The 16,136-nt window shown below is 38.7% G+C and overlaps 1 protein-coding gene across 1 annotated transcript; it reads right to left on the reverse strand.

The window, feature by feature from the left end:
• Positions 1-802: 802 nt before the first annotated feature.
• Positions 803-10,153, reverse strand: terb2 (telomere repeat binding bouquet formation protein 2). The gene is made up of 7 exons (XM_085270326.1): positions 3,806-10,153; positions 3,167-3,248; positions 2,914-3,053; positions 2,375-2,433; positions 1,453-1,517; positions 1,266-1,354; positions 803-1,127 (listed from the first exon to the last, which is right to left on the reverse strand). Exons 1-7 carry the CDS (start codon positions 3,867-3,869, stop codon positions 1,015-1,017), a joined length of 612 nt encoding a protein of 203 aa, XP_085126452.1. The 5' UTR covers positions 3,870-10,153; the 3' UTR covers positions 803-1,014.
• Between the last annotated feature and the right edge of the window lie 5,983 nt (positions 10,154-16,136).

Raw genomic sequence — 16,136 nt, forward strand, 5'->3', positions numbered from 1 at the left:
CCATCACCCAAGCCAAGCAGGTAGCTGGAGTAATGCTGTTAACAGCTGAAAAAGAAGAGGGACCCCAGCTGGCCAGTGGGTTCAAAACAGGAAGTGTCTTTTTGTGATGTGACAGTGCTAACCACTGCCCCGCTGCACCACCCTCGCAGTTTCCAAATTTGCAATTTGGATTCTTGTAACTTTGCCTCTGTCACGCAGATAGGTGTAATACACGTAAATGTTGTACGTCAACAGCCTAAACAGATGCAGAAGAAATAGTAGCAATATTTTTGTTATTCTCAAGGTGCCCCTTGTTAGGTGGCTACACTGAAGAGAAAACCTTGTCTGCTTATCTTATCTTTTTATTCATTAATTTCTTGATTGCTATCAGGGGGCTGCATGCTGTCCCAGAGCAAAAGTCTGAGGTGCACACTGGATGGATCAAAAGTCTTTGTACTCGTGGGAGCTCAGTGAAAACTCTGCAGGTAGATTTTTTTATGAATTTAGTAAACCTACTGTAAACTAGAAGACTTTTAGCTGGTGGCACACCCATCTCTCACCCTCACTAGAGTCAATCCAGGTTGCTGTATTTGTCATGGAAATTAGCAAAGTTAAAGCATATTCAATTAGCACATAAATGTAATTACTGTCTCAAACTTTGATTTGTGGATTTAAATAGACAGAAAAAAAGTTTATAATTTTAAGTGTGGAGCCACTAATATGATCCTCCTTTCAGCAATGGTTTCATCAGGCAACAATAAAAACTAGGGACAATGTCAGAGGGATAACATAAGTACAAGGTCACAGGACAACCAGCGTCATGTGGCAAATCACCATCGTTTATGATATGAAAGTTAAAAGCTAGTGGCACACAGAACTGTAACAAGAGTACAATAAAATCACAAAATGACATCAGCAGTAGCTATAACATACTGATTACTAATAAATCAGTGCAGGAAGGCAATGTAAACATAATAAACAAACATAATAACTCATCTTGTAAAAACTGCTGGTTTTCTCTAACTATTTGCTTGCTTATGAGTGTGGCAAACAGCAGAGTGTTTTACATCTGAAGCATCGGAAACACCCGCAATAGAAATCGCACAGGTCACCCGAGTATTTCTGCAGCTTGTCCATGCTGACGTACCCTGCAAGGAGTAAGAAGAAAATAATAATGTGTAGCACACAAATGTCTTCTGCCTTTTACTGTCATCTATTATTACACTAGACCTTTGATACAGGTCAATAATAAACTGTGAAAAGAACAGTAACTAACAATTCTTCACCTGTAATCATGCTTTTAATTGGATATTTTTGCATATGACCACAAAGTGGTGCTTCATTTTCTGATGAGTCGGCGTCAGATAGTCCAGAACTGCCAACAGAGTGATGGAGGCTTTATTAGTTTAGTAGTCAGTCTACATTTTTTAAAATCAGAATCACAATATTTATAGTTGCAAGTCCACATACTACCTTATGCTGATTTCTTCTTCACTGAACTCATCATCTGTTGGGCAATTAAAGCTTTTCAGGGAGTGCTGTAAAACAGGAGTTACTCTAATTAAGTTTATTTTAAATCCCATCACATGTAACACAAAACACAGCAAGTTCCTGAGCAATGTGCCACGATGCAAGTTCAATTAATCCAATTCAGGGTAAGTGGAAGAAAATGGATGGATGAATGAATATTCTTTATAATAAATAGCCTAGCAGACATCTACAAACATTTGTGAAAGAAAGGGTCGTTCTCAGGAGCTCAGTAAATTCCAGCGTGGTTCCGTGATAGGATGCCACCTCCGCAACAAGTTCAGCCGTGAAATTTACTCGCTATTAAAAGGGGACATGAAATGCTACACACATAAAAGCTCATTTACATCGCGGAGCCCTCCTCTCAAAAACTGACATACATGTAACTCTGTCTGTGGATTTAAGAAATAAGAGCTTAAAGTTAAAGTTTTAAAAGCATGTTTAACATCATCTTCTGTCCAGCTGTTGGCCGTAATGTTCAGGTTTGTAAAGTACTTTATAAATGAAAACTTTGTGGAGGAGAATTTGTTTGAGTCACCAGACCGGCATCTATGTCAGTTTTTGAGAGCAGGGCTCAATGGTGTAAATTACCCTTTATGTGTGTAGCATTTCCTGTCCCCTTTAAATATTCCACAAACAGCTGTTAGTGGAATTATAACAAAGTGTAAGTAAATGGAAACAACAGCAACTCAGCCACAAACAGTGTATACTGGTTTGTCACAAAGGGAGTGTGGCATGTTTCTGTATAACTGTGCACGATCAACAGAGGACTTGTTTGGCTAACTGTTTCAGCATCTCACACACATTAGTGTGGAAACAAGAATTACAGGCGTAACCTGTGTGCAGCTTATCTTGCTGCTGTCCGTACCTCATCCGCTGACTGCTCATTACGCTCCCAAATCAGCTGCCCAAACACTTTTCTCACCTCTGAAATGATACATAAATGAGAAGCTGTTTCCAACGTCATGGCAGGTTGACATTCTTTGAGCTGAACCACTCAGAAAGTGACAGTTCTTGCAAATGTTTTCAGGAACCTGAGGAAAAGCTATCAATTTTTTTTTTTAAATGAAGAGGCAAAAATCTAAAGAAGTGGTTTGTGTAGAAAATAATTCAGGGTTTTTCCTTCATTTCAAAAAGGGGTTGTGGTCCTCCCGCACAAATAAATGACCAGGATTGTAATATATAATATTTTTTTAACACTTCTTTAGTTAATTTATCCACTCATATAATATATTTTTATTTATCAAATGTCCAGAAAAAGCAGTGAACAAACTTTAAGTAGGTTAAATCAATATCTGTCAACATTTCTTTTTTATTTCTTATTATCTCTGTATGCCTCAGTCTTATCTACCAAGGACTTAGTATTGTTTAATCACAACAAATTAATAGGCGTAAATTAATCCTTACCATCTTGTACGGAGGCTGGAGGCAGCACATACTGACCAATGCTCAAAGACTTCACACTCTGCCTCTTTTCACAGGCGGACAGAAACAAGCTGTGAAATACTGTCAGCTTGTTCCAGAGGTAATCCTTGCTCTCAAAGATCCTGAAAAACAGTATTTACATGTTAAGCTTTAAAGGGATTGTGGGAAAATGCGTTACAAACACAAACGCTCCGGCGGATGATAACTGTAAAGCTTTTCAGCTCAGCATGCTAACCTAAGAGTATCAGGGCATGTAGCATCTTCACTGAAAAGGTAATCCGCTGTCCTCCAATGAGCAATGGAGCCCCCCTCTGAAGCTAAGAAATAAAAAGCGATCAGAACAAGCTAACAAAGGTGTTTCTATAAATGCCAGAGCACAGTACTGTGAAAAACACTTCCTCCAACCCTCAATTCTTGATATTCTGCTAGCAAAATGGTGCAGTGATTTATTGAAAGGTACAAACATACACTACAATACAGTATGTAAGGCAAAAATTGGGCTTCAACTAAAGAAATGCAGGTTTATTATTTTTTCAAATATATATTTGAATAATTAAACAGGTCAGTGTTTGGGTCGGTCAGGTAGAAGGAGTGGATTTGAAAGACCTTCAAAAAGATTGGAGAACTATTACTTAGACTACTTTAAAAAATGCACAGAAGTCTGGCTTCTTTGAAGCAAAAAATAAAGACATTAGTGGTACCTCAAGACTTGTGCACAATACTAGAGGTCCCTTTAAATCAAGACTTTGTTAAATTACTTTAAACTTACCTTATGACAGCAGCAGCATCTTTAAGATAATTCTATAAACTTTCTTTGGTTGCTAGGTTTATTTGGATGGCTAGCTTAAACCAAAGCTAAAAACAGGATACTTACTCCAAAACATGTGACAGGTCTGTGGCACACTGCTAGAAAACCAGGCAGTCTTATAGCGAAACATGGCCAGAAAACTACGAATTAACTACTATTAGTGTAGCTTGTTTTTCATCTGCTTCTTATTTTCAAACCGAACCCCTCTTCTGCTCTGCGTTAGCCATCACAGGCAGAGTTGGCGCTCAAAATGCTCTGCTGCATTCAAATGCTGTAAAAACGGTAGGAAATGTTTTAGATTAGAGAAAGAATCTGTAGAATATCTGGCCTGCAGGTAGCCAAGTGAAAATCTGGCAAGAAAAACAACTTTTCAGGGCTTTTATAAGTTATATTTTCTTAGATATGTCATTAAACAACAAAGCCAGAAAACCTCAAACACGAGTACTTGAAATGAAAGTGACCAAAATAAAACAAAATAACTTTTTTTCCAATTTAGTGAGCTGAGTTAGCTGTGTTAAATCATTGAAAAATCACAAATTGCGTGTAAGTACCTGATTTAACTGTCATTGTTATTTATACTATTACCATATCTGACTGAATGAATAAAAGGTAATAAGTGGCTGTTTTTAATTTGCTTCCTAAATGCAACAAAGAGAGACACAACAAGAAATGCACCAGGGATTTTAATTCTAAAACAGAAAGTTTCTTTTCCTTCACAAAAAACGTCCTGATGTTTTCTGTTTGTTTGTTTTTTACTGTGGACCCACTGCAACAGAAAACTTCTATAGTGGATTGTGGAAAAAGCCAAACCAAATTAAACTCATTTTTATGATGTAATATGAATGGCCATGGGAGAAGTCATCATCAGCAGGAGGACCTGTGAAAGAACACTTAAAAGTCCAGAATTTATGCCCTCTTTTATACGGTCCAGACTGGAATCTTTGCCAGCCAAGTCTGGCCTCCAGGCTTTATGTTCACAGCCCTGAGCTACACACTGTAAAGAAGAAAGACAGATGAGTTATGGGCTTTGCATGTTCTTCAGTGCTCTACATTTTACAGGTAACGAACTTACAATTGACAATTTATATTTAGCATTATTTCTTACTTATATTTGTAAAGCCACACAGGGATAAGCATGAGAAGAGCAATAGTGCATCCTACCGACTGGATATTGTGCATCTGCCCGGTCTTCACATTGTTGTTGTTACTGAACGTGAAGCTTACTTGAGTTTGTATTAATAAAGTACAATCCTGATCTCAATCCTGCATTAAAATACTCAGTATTTGTAAAGTCTTTTACGACCACTTTTAACACACAGTACTGTAATACCAACACTTTAGTATGTAGTTCATTAAAAAATATATATATATATATATAAATAAAAATATAAATTCTTTGCTGGTAATGCACTTTTATTCCCCAATCTAACTTTCCAGAATTGTAAGGTTTAATGTATGGTAAAGGAAAATACACGATAAAGCATCTATTCTTATCCCATTAAAGCCTGAGCCATGAAAACGTTACCAGAATTTTTTTTAGGTTTATTAAACCTTCTAACACATTTTAAAAGAGAGAGAGAGAGAAAGAAATGAAATATTAATTTGCACACACCAGCTTTAATTTCTATCATATTTGTTACATCTGTGTTATTTTTGTTCTTTTTTGTTTTGTTTTGTTTCAATTTATTGCTTTCAAATTTATTGTACAATTTATTTAGGTTTTTCAGAGGGATACTGATGATGTGAAAGTCTTGTATCAAATATGATACACTTAACATTACAGGGTGAAAAATACATTTGATAAACTGTGTTTTGAGGAGGACAGGCTGATTAGTACTATTTTTTATCCTTGTCAACCATTCAGTTATATTTCTTTTGAATATATTGTGGTTTTCCCTTTAGCTTATCCCCTGGTGTCGATGTAGCCAAAACCCTCAATGAACACTACTTGATCGGTAAAGGTTTATACTTAAAACTATAGCATGTTATCAGCCCTCTGACATGGACTATTAATGTACGGCACAGCAATTTCTGCAGTACTGTATTTTAACACCAGATGGTAATATTTGCAACATCTTATACAGTAAGAGTCCATATTAGATGGTTGTTAACTACTTAGTCTGACAATACACGATAAGTATAAGCCTGCCTTAATGAAGCAGTTTTGATCAGTGCTTTTTAAAGCACACAGAAGCTGCCACTGACTTTGTCTAAATTCAGCAACCCCCTGAAAGCAAATCTGGCTCGAAATGCAGCTACATTTGTAGCAGATGTCTGATTTATCCTGACCTCATTTAAAGAAGCTATCTATACTCAGTGAGACAGCATGGAGGTAAAGGTGTTATATTATTATATTGTCAGTTTTCTCACTTGTTCACAGTGTTCACATGAGGTACACAAAGGCTTGTAGACATTGACAGCAGTACAGATGGACTGTATGTACAGCAGCTTCTCTGTTTTGCGTTGTTTAACCTCCTCGCTGGGGTTGTCTACAGGTCATGTTTTCAGTGCTATTACATGGCCACACACTCAGAGTCTATTTACTCTGTATGTGTCCATGAATAGACAGTAACCTTGTGCTTTATAAGGAAGATATTCCTGCATCCTGGACAGCACTATTCCCACATAGCTGCTGGTATAAATCCAGAATACTGATAGTGGCACATTTGAATGGGTTTCATCCCATGCTATTACATGTCTACGCAAAGAAATTGCTTAGAAAACCACCAAGCACCTGCTTCTCCATGCGTGTGCTCGGTTCTTGCTTTGCACTGGTATGTCAGACATGACACGCATGCACAGAGGCTCAGCCTGAGCCAGTCGGCTTAGCTGAAATATTGTACCAATAAGCACAAATAATGTACATCACCAGCTTCGCACGTATATTGTTATTGGCGGCTGAGTTTCACCACTCTGGTGCTGGTGAAGCAGTTTAAAGGCAGCGATAACTCTGTTGCCATGAGAACAGCGAAGCCACACCCAGTATTTCTTCCCAACCTTCCCCCGACAACCTGCTCGAACAAAGCACTGGAAAGAGGGTACATGCACTGAGGTTTAACATGTGCAGAGAGGCAGGAGAAACACGAGAGTATCTCTCTTCCCACATCAAATGAAACAGCAGCAATAATGATATGTATAATTGACTACTTGTTAAATTTGGGGGTTTTATTTGTGTGGATTAAATCTAATTGTTTCTTAAATCCCTAAATGGAGAACTGAAGCAGCCAGCTGATTATCTGATTAGTAGAGTGACAGAAGGCTGTTATACCAATATTGATTTGCCGTGGGTTGTCTTGTTTAGTGACCTAATGAAATATGTTTAGATATGAAATCCCTCTCAGACAACATGCAAATTAAAGATCTCACCTATTTTATACAATAAAACATTTTACAAATGTATTAGATTTTCACGATTATTTTTATTTTTTGTTTTGCATATCTAATAAATCTAGAGATGTATTATCACTTCGTTTTCACTGTTATATTTCACATGCGCCATTCTTTTCTTCAACTCTGGCCATGTCGTTGTTTGTTGTCCAGAAATTATTCAGAAAATCTCAGTTATGTTAATAAAAAAATAATAACTAAATACAGGGTTTTTCTCCTTCCCTTTTTGCCTCATGTCCTGATTTTGTCCTTTCAGTGTCGCTCATGCTGGACAGAAAAATGTTCTGTGGTGGCAGAGCTGAATGCCCAGAGCTCATCCATCTCTCCTCTGACCCTCATGATGTTGTTCCTTTGTGTGGTAGCCTGGAGTTTTGCGCAGTATTGCCATAGTTAGTGTGTTGTTGTTGTTGTTATTGTTAGGGCTTTAACTATTCATTCTCATTTTGTTCATTTGATAATTATTGTCTAGATTAACTGATCAGTATGCGTGTGCTTGCCACTTTGTTAGGTACACATTGCTAGCACTGGGTTGGACCTTTTTTCCTTTAAAACCGTCCTGATTCACATGACATAGATTCAACAAGGTGCTGGAAACATTCCTCGGAGATTTAGGTCCATATTGACATGATAGCGTGACAGAGTTGCTGCAGATTTGCTGGCTGCACATCCGTGATGTGAATCACCCGTTCCACCACATCCCAAAGGTGCTCTGTTGGACTGAGATCTGTTAACTGTGGAGGCCGTTTGAGTACAGTGAACTCATTGTCATGTTGGAAACATTTAGAGATGCTCTTCTGCATACTTTTGTTGTTACAGTAGTTGTTTGAGTTACTGTTACCTTCCTATCAGCTTAAAGCAGTATGCCCATTCTCATGTGATCATTGACATCAACAAGACCAACAAGACTCAGAGAACTACTTCTCATAGGACGTTTTCTCTTCTTGGATCTGTTCTCTATAAAACCAAGAGATGGTTGTACAGGAAAATCTTTGCTGTGTCTAAATCGAACTTGTCATGTGACTGGCTAATTCCATATTTCTGTTAGAGAGCAGTTACCTAATCAATAATTTTAACAATGTGTACAGGATTTTGACTTCATAAGAAAGAAGATTGGAAACCTAGTGAAAATTGTAGCTTTTTTTTTTTTTTTTTTTAAGATGGCAGCACGTACACACACATGTATCGACACAGCACTCCCATCTAAAGTGCATCTTTTTATATTTTTGTGTTTTTTTTCACTGCGTTTTCCTGCAATGCACTGAGCACTTTCAGTCGTCAGGAACTGATAGACTGGAATAGACAGCCTCAATATATATAAAAAAAATATGCGACTACAGGTCTATAACCCTCACGTCTGTAGTCACGTGTAGCTGATAGTGTCTCAGCACATCAGAAACTGTTTACCCCCCTCCTCCCTTCCTGTTACATCCCCATGTAACGGGAAGAGTTGCATGGGGATGCTCTTCGTGGACTATAGCACAGCGTTCAACACCATAATCCAAACTGCAAGTGTTCCAGTTTGGACATCCTTACCACCAAACTGGAGCACCTCCACGTCCTCCCTGCCATTTCATCCTGGATCAAAGAATTTCTCATCAATCAGCCCTAATGAGTCCAATTTGCAACCCCATCACCAGCTCCTCCTGTCTCAGGAAAACCAGGGCCATGACAGGTGACTCCTCACAGTCTGAATTTTCTAAATCCCTGCTGTGGATTTATTTTAGAGGGACTGAGATACATATGAAAGCTACAATCACAGAGGAATTCAACGTTGTAAATGGAGTTAAATGTTCAATGAAGCACATTGACCAGAAGCATTTAAATAATCAGCAGAATGACTATAAATCAAGATTTTAAAAAAAGGATAAGAGGAAAAAAGTACACTTGTCACTGACTTCCCTGCCACGTGGGGGCTGTAGAGGTGTTTCTCGTGTGAGGGGACTTTCCAGCACAGAGAGGTCTCGATCATGACGGGATGTGTATAAAATAGTGTCCAGAGGTCTCAGACAAGCTGAGTGTCTTTATGAATAGTTCCTTTCTCTGAATTTTATATACTGCTTCCAGACGTCACCAGATATCCAGTCAGCGGTCTCAGCGCAGCAGTTTATCAGTGCGATGGAACAGTAAACCATCCTAGCGTTACATCACTGAAGGTTTCATTTTCTATCCACACCGGTCTGTCACTTTAACTTGCATTCAGTTTAGTTCTGTGTTAAATGAGCAGTCTATTATCCACACATTTCTCTCTCCCTCTATCAAGTCTCTTTCTCTCCAGCTGAACCAACAACATCAAAGGAGTGTGCTTCAAATCGCAGGTGTTGAAGGATTAAGGCCACCGCAGGATGGGGTTTTTATTCTCGGTTTCATCTTTGATGTTGTGTCTCTTTCACTCAATCGTGTCTCTAACATGTAACATGGATTTGTAGCCTAAAGGCTCCACTGATAACCTGAAAGTATGGAGTGTCTTCAGTCTCACACAGCTATGCCTTAATCGATCAATGTTAGTAGCTGCACATATCAATCAGAGGAAAGGGAACAGGTAACAATTGTATTATTACTATTATTATTATTAATAAATGAATATTAATCATTATAAATTACATAATTGTGAGCAAAACGTTGATCCAGACAGTTTTATGTGACTGCTCTGTGAGGTAGATGGCTCATCTTGGTCCAAACCGAACAAGCTCAGGAACTTAGAATAAAAGCTGTAAAGTCTTCATCCATAAATCCATTCATGATGTCCAGAGAACTAATCCTAATGACTCTGGTGATCCCCTTAATTAAGAAGTGCCACCTAAGTTGATGTGTGTTTGCTGCAGAAAGGGGAAGTGAATACACTGACCATCTTTTCTTTCATTGTAATGGTGGGATACACCTTTAAGCTTGTTAATCATGTGTATGTTTTTCACATGAACTATCCACTTAAACTTCACTGGTAAGCACAATGGCAGCTTTCTGCCCCAACAGGATGGTGTACCTCACTACATCAGAACACCCAAGGCAATGATTTGACCTTTACATTCCCTAGATCGCAGTCCAATTGAACAAGTGTTACCCATGGAGACTCCCCCTTATAACCTGTAGAACCCAAAGGATCCACTGCTGCAAATCATCAAGACAGAACTTGAAAAACTTGAAACTTTCATGACAAATACTTTTATGACAAAAACTGACAAATAGTCATGAAAAGCTGTTACGTTTTTGTACATATAGACACAAATTGTTATGCTTTGTGTCAGGATATCTCTGTGTTGTCCTTTTAAAATTGCTCTCTGAATTCTTGGCAAGCAAAGGGGGGAAATAAGGGGGGAAAAGCATCTTAAATGACACATAAACACTGATATTAAAAACTAATGAATTTTTTCTAAAATATTGGGTTAGGGTTGGATTATCACCAGTGAAGCCATAGAACTTGGAAGATTACAAGTGTGAATTATTTATTCTTCTACATGAGGTTGTATATATGGGACTGTTCATATGACAATTTGTGTCAAGGAACACGAATCCATACATCACAAGACGTGAATACAAAAACAGTTGCCATCAGACTTAGGATCCAAAATGGAGGATGCCAGAAATGACAGGGAAACTCAGAAACGGCTTTATGGAAATTAAGACTCAAAACAAGGAAATTAGGCTAAACAAAAACTAAGAACTCTTTCACTAGGAAATAACACAGAACCTACAGGGTGCACAGCTACAGCAAAAGAGGGATGAAACAACACAGAACAAAGGGAGACGGAAACAATAAATGCACACACGGGATAGCGAGAGGACAGGAAGCAGGTGGGGGAACAGCTGGCAGCAATCAAGGAAGACAATACAGGGGAAGCAAAACGAAACATAACACACATGAGACAAAGACTAGCAAAATGGAAGTGGAGACTTGACAAGACACAGGGGAGGCAGGATGACGCAAGGAAATAAACAGAAGCCTATAACTGTAACTAAGAAAACCTGAGAACACGAATACTAGACACAACAAGAACAAAGAACAGCACTGAGGCGGATATACCTGAAGGAGAAATCAGGAAACTAAAGACTAGTATGTCTTAATGAACATAAATTAAAATGAATGAAAAAAAGTTCAGAAACACAAAACGTTGGATCAAAATCTAGGATCATGAAAAGACTGTGGTGCCCCATAGGCTTTAACAGGTTGTAGGATGTTTTGAGAGCATGACAGGGGCATAAAAAATACAGTCTGAACAAAAGTATGGGGCTATGTATACGTTACACCTGTAGGAGCTGCTGGACCATGAAAACCCATATAATGAAGCTCCTAGCGAACACATTTTGTGCTTATGCAAAAGCCAGAATAGGTCTGGAACAGATATCGAGACAGCAGGGCATTGGTGACTTTGTGCATTATTTGTAATAAAACCTTTCACAGATGATTGGGGAATATCTAGAATGGGAAAAATAACCACTCTTCAGTGAACTCTTTAGGGACGACCCATTTTTGGCAAATGTTTATAAAGACAGACTGCTTGGCTAGGTGCTTGGTTTTATACACCTGAAAACACCTGCATTCAACTCTAAGATGGGGTAATCAGGGTATGCCTCCACTATTATTGCATGAATCACTATAATAATTTTAGCATCCTCAGTTTTGTATTTAATCAAATTAAAATGTCTTCTTTGTTCTTCTTCTTTTTTCTGAGCAAATTTCCTTGTAAATGTCAACATGCAAACACACTAACCTGGTGATCACTGCCTTTATTATCAGAATAATTTCAGTTATGTATCCTGAGATTTTGGAATACATCCATCAGTCATCCTTGTCAGGGGCTTTTTATTTTTTAGTCTTTTTTTATGGAACTCAGTCTGGTAATAACTTGCAACACTGTGTGCTTATTTTAGCTGTAATTGCTGATTACCTAGATAGGTTTGAGCTGCTTGGACTGCCTATGGCCAAGTTATTTACATATAAAACTAATTTGATATTTAATGAAATGCTGCTATTGCCCCCACCCCCACATTTAGGCCACAGCCACCTTTTAAAGCAGCGTCTTTGAGTCTAAGGCCCATTTCAACAGGAAAAAGCCTCATCACAAAACTGGACTGTTTTCAAAATCAAACTCATTTTTACTTCATTGAATATCCTCAAAGTAATGCTCCATTTAAATAGCTTCAATATACACAAAGTGTCACTGTGTTGTTTGATTATGGAGCCACGAGACACAGCACTTTTTAAATGCACAGATCTTAGCCTGATAGCCAGAACTATCATGTTCATCTTGTTTTGTTCCTTTTCAGTCCAATGGAGCATCCGCTCAGGCTGATTTACACAGATGTGGAAATTTGAGTTTCTCAAACTGATCACTGTACACAAATGTATATGCCTGAAGCTAAAAGCATTTCAGGTTGACGCTGATGTGTTTATCCATACGTACAATATGCGGGTTTTGTTGGGGTTTTAAGACTGAAACGGAGTGGAGTAAAAACAGTTTGGTATATTCCTCCGTTTGTCGCTAAGTAGTGATGTCTCCAGTGTACCATATACAAAGTAATGTTCCCTGTCATGGCGCAGATTGGGTAATTGCTCATTCTGGTGCAGCACTCATTGGATAGATTGCTTTTTATTTTTTTCTAAATGAAGAAACCACCATTTAGTGTTACATTGCCTGGTGAATCAGTCAGATAAATGGAAGATTCTGGATCCCGGCAAGCATCTTTTTCATCTTAATGAAAGGATCTCAAAACCCTACTTATGCTATGAGTAGCTGAAATCAAATTAGTTTTGTGAAAAATGCAAACTGTCACAGGCAAATACTGCTGTCCAACTTTCTAAAATCACGCTTTTTCACTTGTCGAAAGGGGGGACAAGGAAACTTTTCAGAGTGACCGTTCTGATGCTAGCTGTAGGCTCTGTGCCAACCTTTAACCCCGGTTGGGTCATTGGGGTATGTTGGTGTGCTGAGGAGGGACATTGCTTTCCCGACCGTATGAACCAGTGTAGACAACAGCCGAGCAGCATCTGACAGTAGGGTGAGAGGAAATGTCGCAGCCTCCACCGGCTAACCTTCAGGGCAACGGGCTCACTTTGAAGACTCATACATGCATCACAGTCATGTGCAAACACATGGCACGTGTTCATCAATCTGCAAGACTGCACGGAGGTGTTGGTTAGGCAACACACAGAGAGAAAGATGCATTTGAACAGAGGACACCTGCGAGACACACACTGCCAGCAGAATCAAAGTTTTAACTGACTTGATGAAAATTTGTGTCTCACCAAGGACTGTCGTGCTGCGAGGCCAGACCACGTGTGAATCTTATTTGCCCTTTTAGTTACTTGGGTCCATGATGACTCATCTTTTGGAGTTTGGAGGAAGGCATCACTAAGAAATGGTCACTCCCTGGGGTTAACATCATGTTGAGCACCAGCCATGTACTAATGACTTCACTCCCGTCATCTTCTGTCATCTCTAACTGTGCCCTTGAGTTTATGAACTTATGTTTCATCCAACTTTCCAACTAGTCATCCAGCTGTTATTTTCAGGCTTGAAATTGTAGTTGATTTTCACAAGTTGTTCTAACCTAGTCTCTCAAATTAATATGACTTTAATGAAGACGATGATAGAAACACACCCATCTGAATGATCTCAATGCACTCCTTATTAGAACCACACCTGTGGTTATCTGCTAGGGGGATCTCGGTGTTTATTCAAGGATAGTTATGTTAACTACTCTATAAATTACCTTAAAGCTGGTTGGTTAAAAGCAGTTGCAAGGAGACTCAAAGATAGCTCAGGTCACCATTAATCAGATCAGCACAAAAACTGAATTCTCCATTCTCCTTTGTCAACTTTTGGCTTAAAGTGGACTCAGTGAACAGACTCAAAAAAACTGTCAGTAGTTTTAAAAGGTCTATTGAAAGGATGGTGAGTTTTTGCAACCAACTGTGAGTGAATGGGGAGGTTGAATATTTCACAGGGCAGTGACCGGAAACTCTGCCAGAGAAGATGTTAGCAGCTGCCAAGGTGAGTTGAACAGTTTGAAATGAACTTCCAGTGGCTTACTTGTTTGTTTTCCTCAACAGGAAAACCAGAGGGGTACGCAATTTGCAGGGTCGAATCCGTAACTGACGAGGAAATGGAGGTGGAAAGTGGAAAGGCAGGTGGAGAGCTGGTAAGTCATTTCCCTCCAGGGAATAAAAGAAGTAAGACTGGAGGTGACAGGTTTGGCTGAAAGTTTTTGCAAGACTTCCTGGGATAAGTGAAGATGCAGAAGGACAGGTTTTCAGTTCAGGCTCCAAGCAACGAACAAGGAAGAAGATGGACATAAGGGGTTACAGAGCAAATAGGTAAAACGCCTCCAGGTAACAAGCAAGGTCTGATTAGCACCATAATGGCAATGATGATCTGGTGCAGAACAAGATGTATAATCCAGCATTTTAATACCAGGAGCCTAATTACATAACGCAGAACACTTATGGAAAGGAGACTCTGTGCAGGGCGGTCAGCAAAGCAGAGCCAGCCCAACAATTCCACCTGAGACTAGAGAGAAAGGGTCAGAGTTAAAACCAGATACAAGTCAGTGTGTAGACTATCTGCAATAAGACCAGTACGGCCATAAATTCAGATGTTGCAAAGAAGTTGTGCAATCTTGATTGAATCTAAATATCACAAAAGAGTGATTCAGTGCTAGTATCAGAGATACTGATATTTTTATAAACCACTGAATTACAAATAAAACATGTTATGTATATAAGTTTTAAGTAGCACTGAACGGCCTCTATTATTATTATGTGTATTTTATTACTACCACTGAATGAATGTCAAACTAACATTAACTAAGTACTACATTATCCTCCTGTCATTGTAATACAAGTACAACACAGAGAAATATAGTACATATGAATTTGACCAATTTAAGAGCTTTTATAGAAACATCAAAATGATTTGAGTAATTACCAGTACTAATAATTTAGGCCACCTGTGGCATAAACAGTACAACGGATCATGGTGTGATTAATTTATTTATATTAAACATAGCATTTTATTATTACTACTGACAAATTTTTGTGTCACCAAATGTCAAGCCAGTTAGTAAGTATTATTTTATCCTCCTATCACTGTAGTATAAGTATGAAGAAGAAAAATATCTTGTATAAATGAATAATTATACTATGTAAAAGTATGGTGCCTGGAGAACATTGGAGGGCATATGAAAGCATTCTCCAACATCCAGATTTTTATGCTCAGGTTTCTCAGATGTGCTTAGCTTCATCCTCTGTGATCAGATTTGTTGCTTGTTGCTTGCTATAACAAATGAATAACAGCCCTTTAAATGTTTGAAAGGTTTTGTTCCCACATTAACAAGGTTTACACGCAGCATCCCTAAAACAGAAACTTACTTAAGCGTCAGCACGAACTGACGTAAACACGGGACAGTTGTGAATAACCTAAAGAATATTAATGGATGTCTGGCTTCTTTCACATTGCGACGCTGTGATCTCGAGACGCGCTCCCGCTCGTTTTTCCAGCGCAGGATGCCCCTGTCTAAACACAGGCCACATCCTCTTCTTATAACACTTAACACACATGCAGCTTGCGTTTTGGCAGTGTCTCTAAAACCTACATCTCTGTTTTCTGTTACCTGCTGTCACAGTAAAAGAAATGAACTAACCTAAACTGTATCTCTTCAGTAATAAGCCTCTGCCATATCAGGGAGAAGCTAACGGACAATTTACAACAATGTCAACAATAAAAAAGTTACATTAAGAAGAAAATAAAACGTTACTATGAATAGTTTAAAAGCATCCTGGTGTTTGTAGAAGGCTGCTTAGTTTACGGACAGTTTTTCCTGCTTGCGGAGGCCAAATAGCACAGAAGCTGAGGCTATCATTATTGTGGCAAATTCTAAACTGTTGAGACTTATCTGCCAGTTTGGGTTACTGTTGTAGATCTCCCCTGAGAGGCAGCAAAAGCAGGGGACAAGCTGACTGGAGTTTTACACAGAGGAGCGCCATTTTGTTTAAGTGTTTCTGACTGTTGCTCTG

The sequence above is a fragment of the Mchenga conophoros genome, linkage group LG1, assembly GCF_057382185.1.
Source record: "Mchenga conophoros isolate Kocher_MC1m ecotype Shallow Benthic linkage group LG1, M_conophoros_male_GT1.1, whole genome shotgun sequence".
NCBI classification, from domain to species: Eukaryota; Metazoa; Chordata; class Actinopteri; order Cichliformes; family Cichlidae; genus Mchenga; species Mchenga conophoros.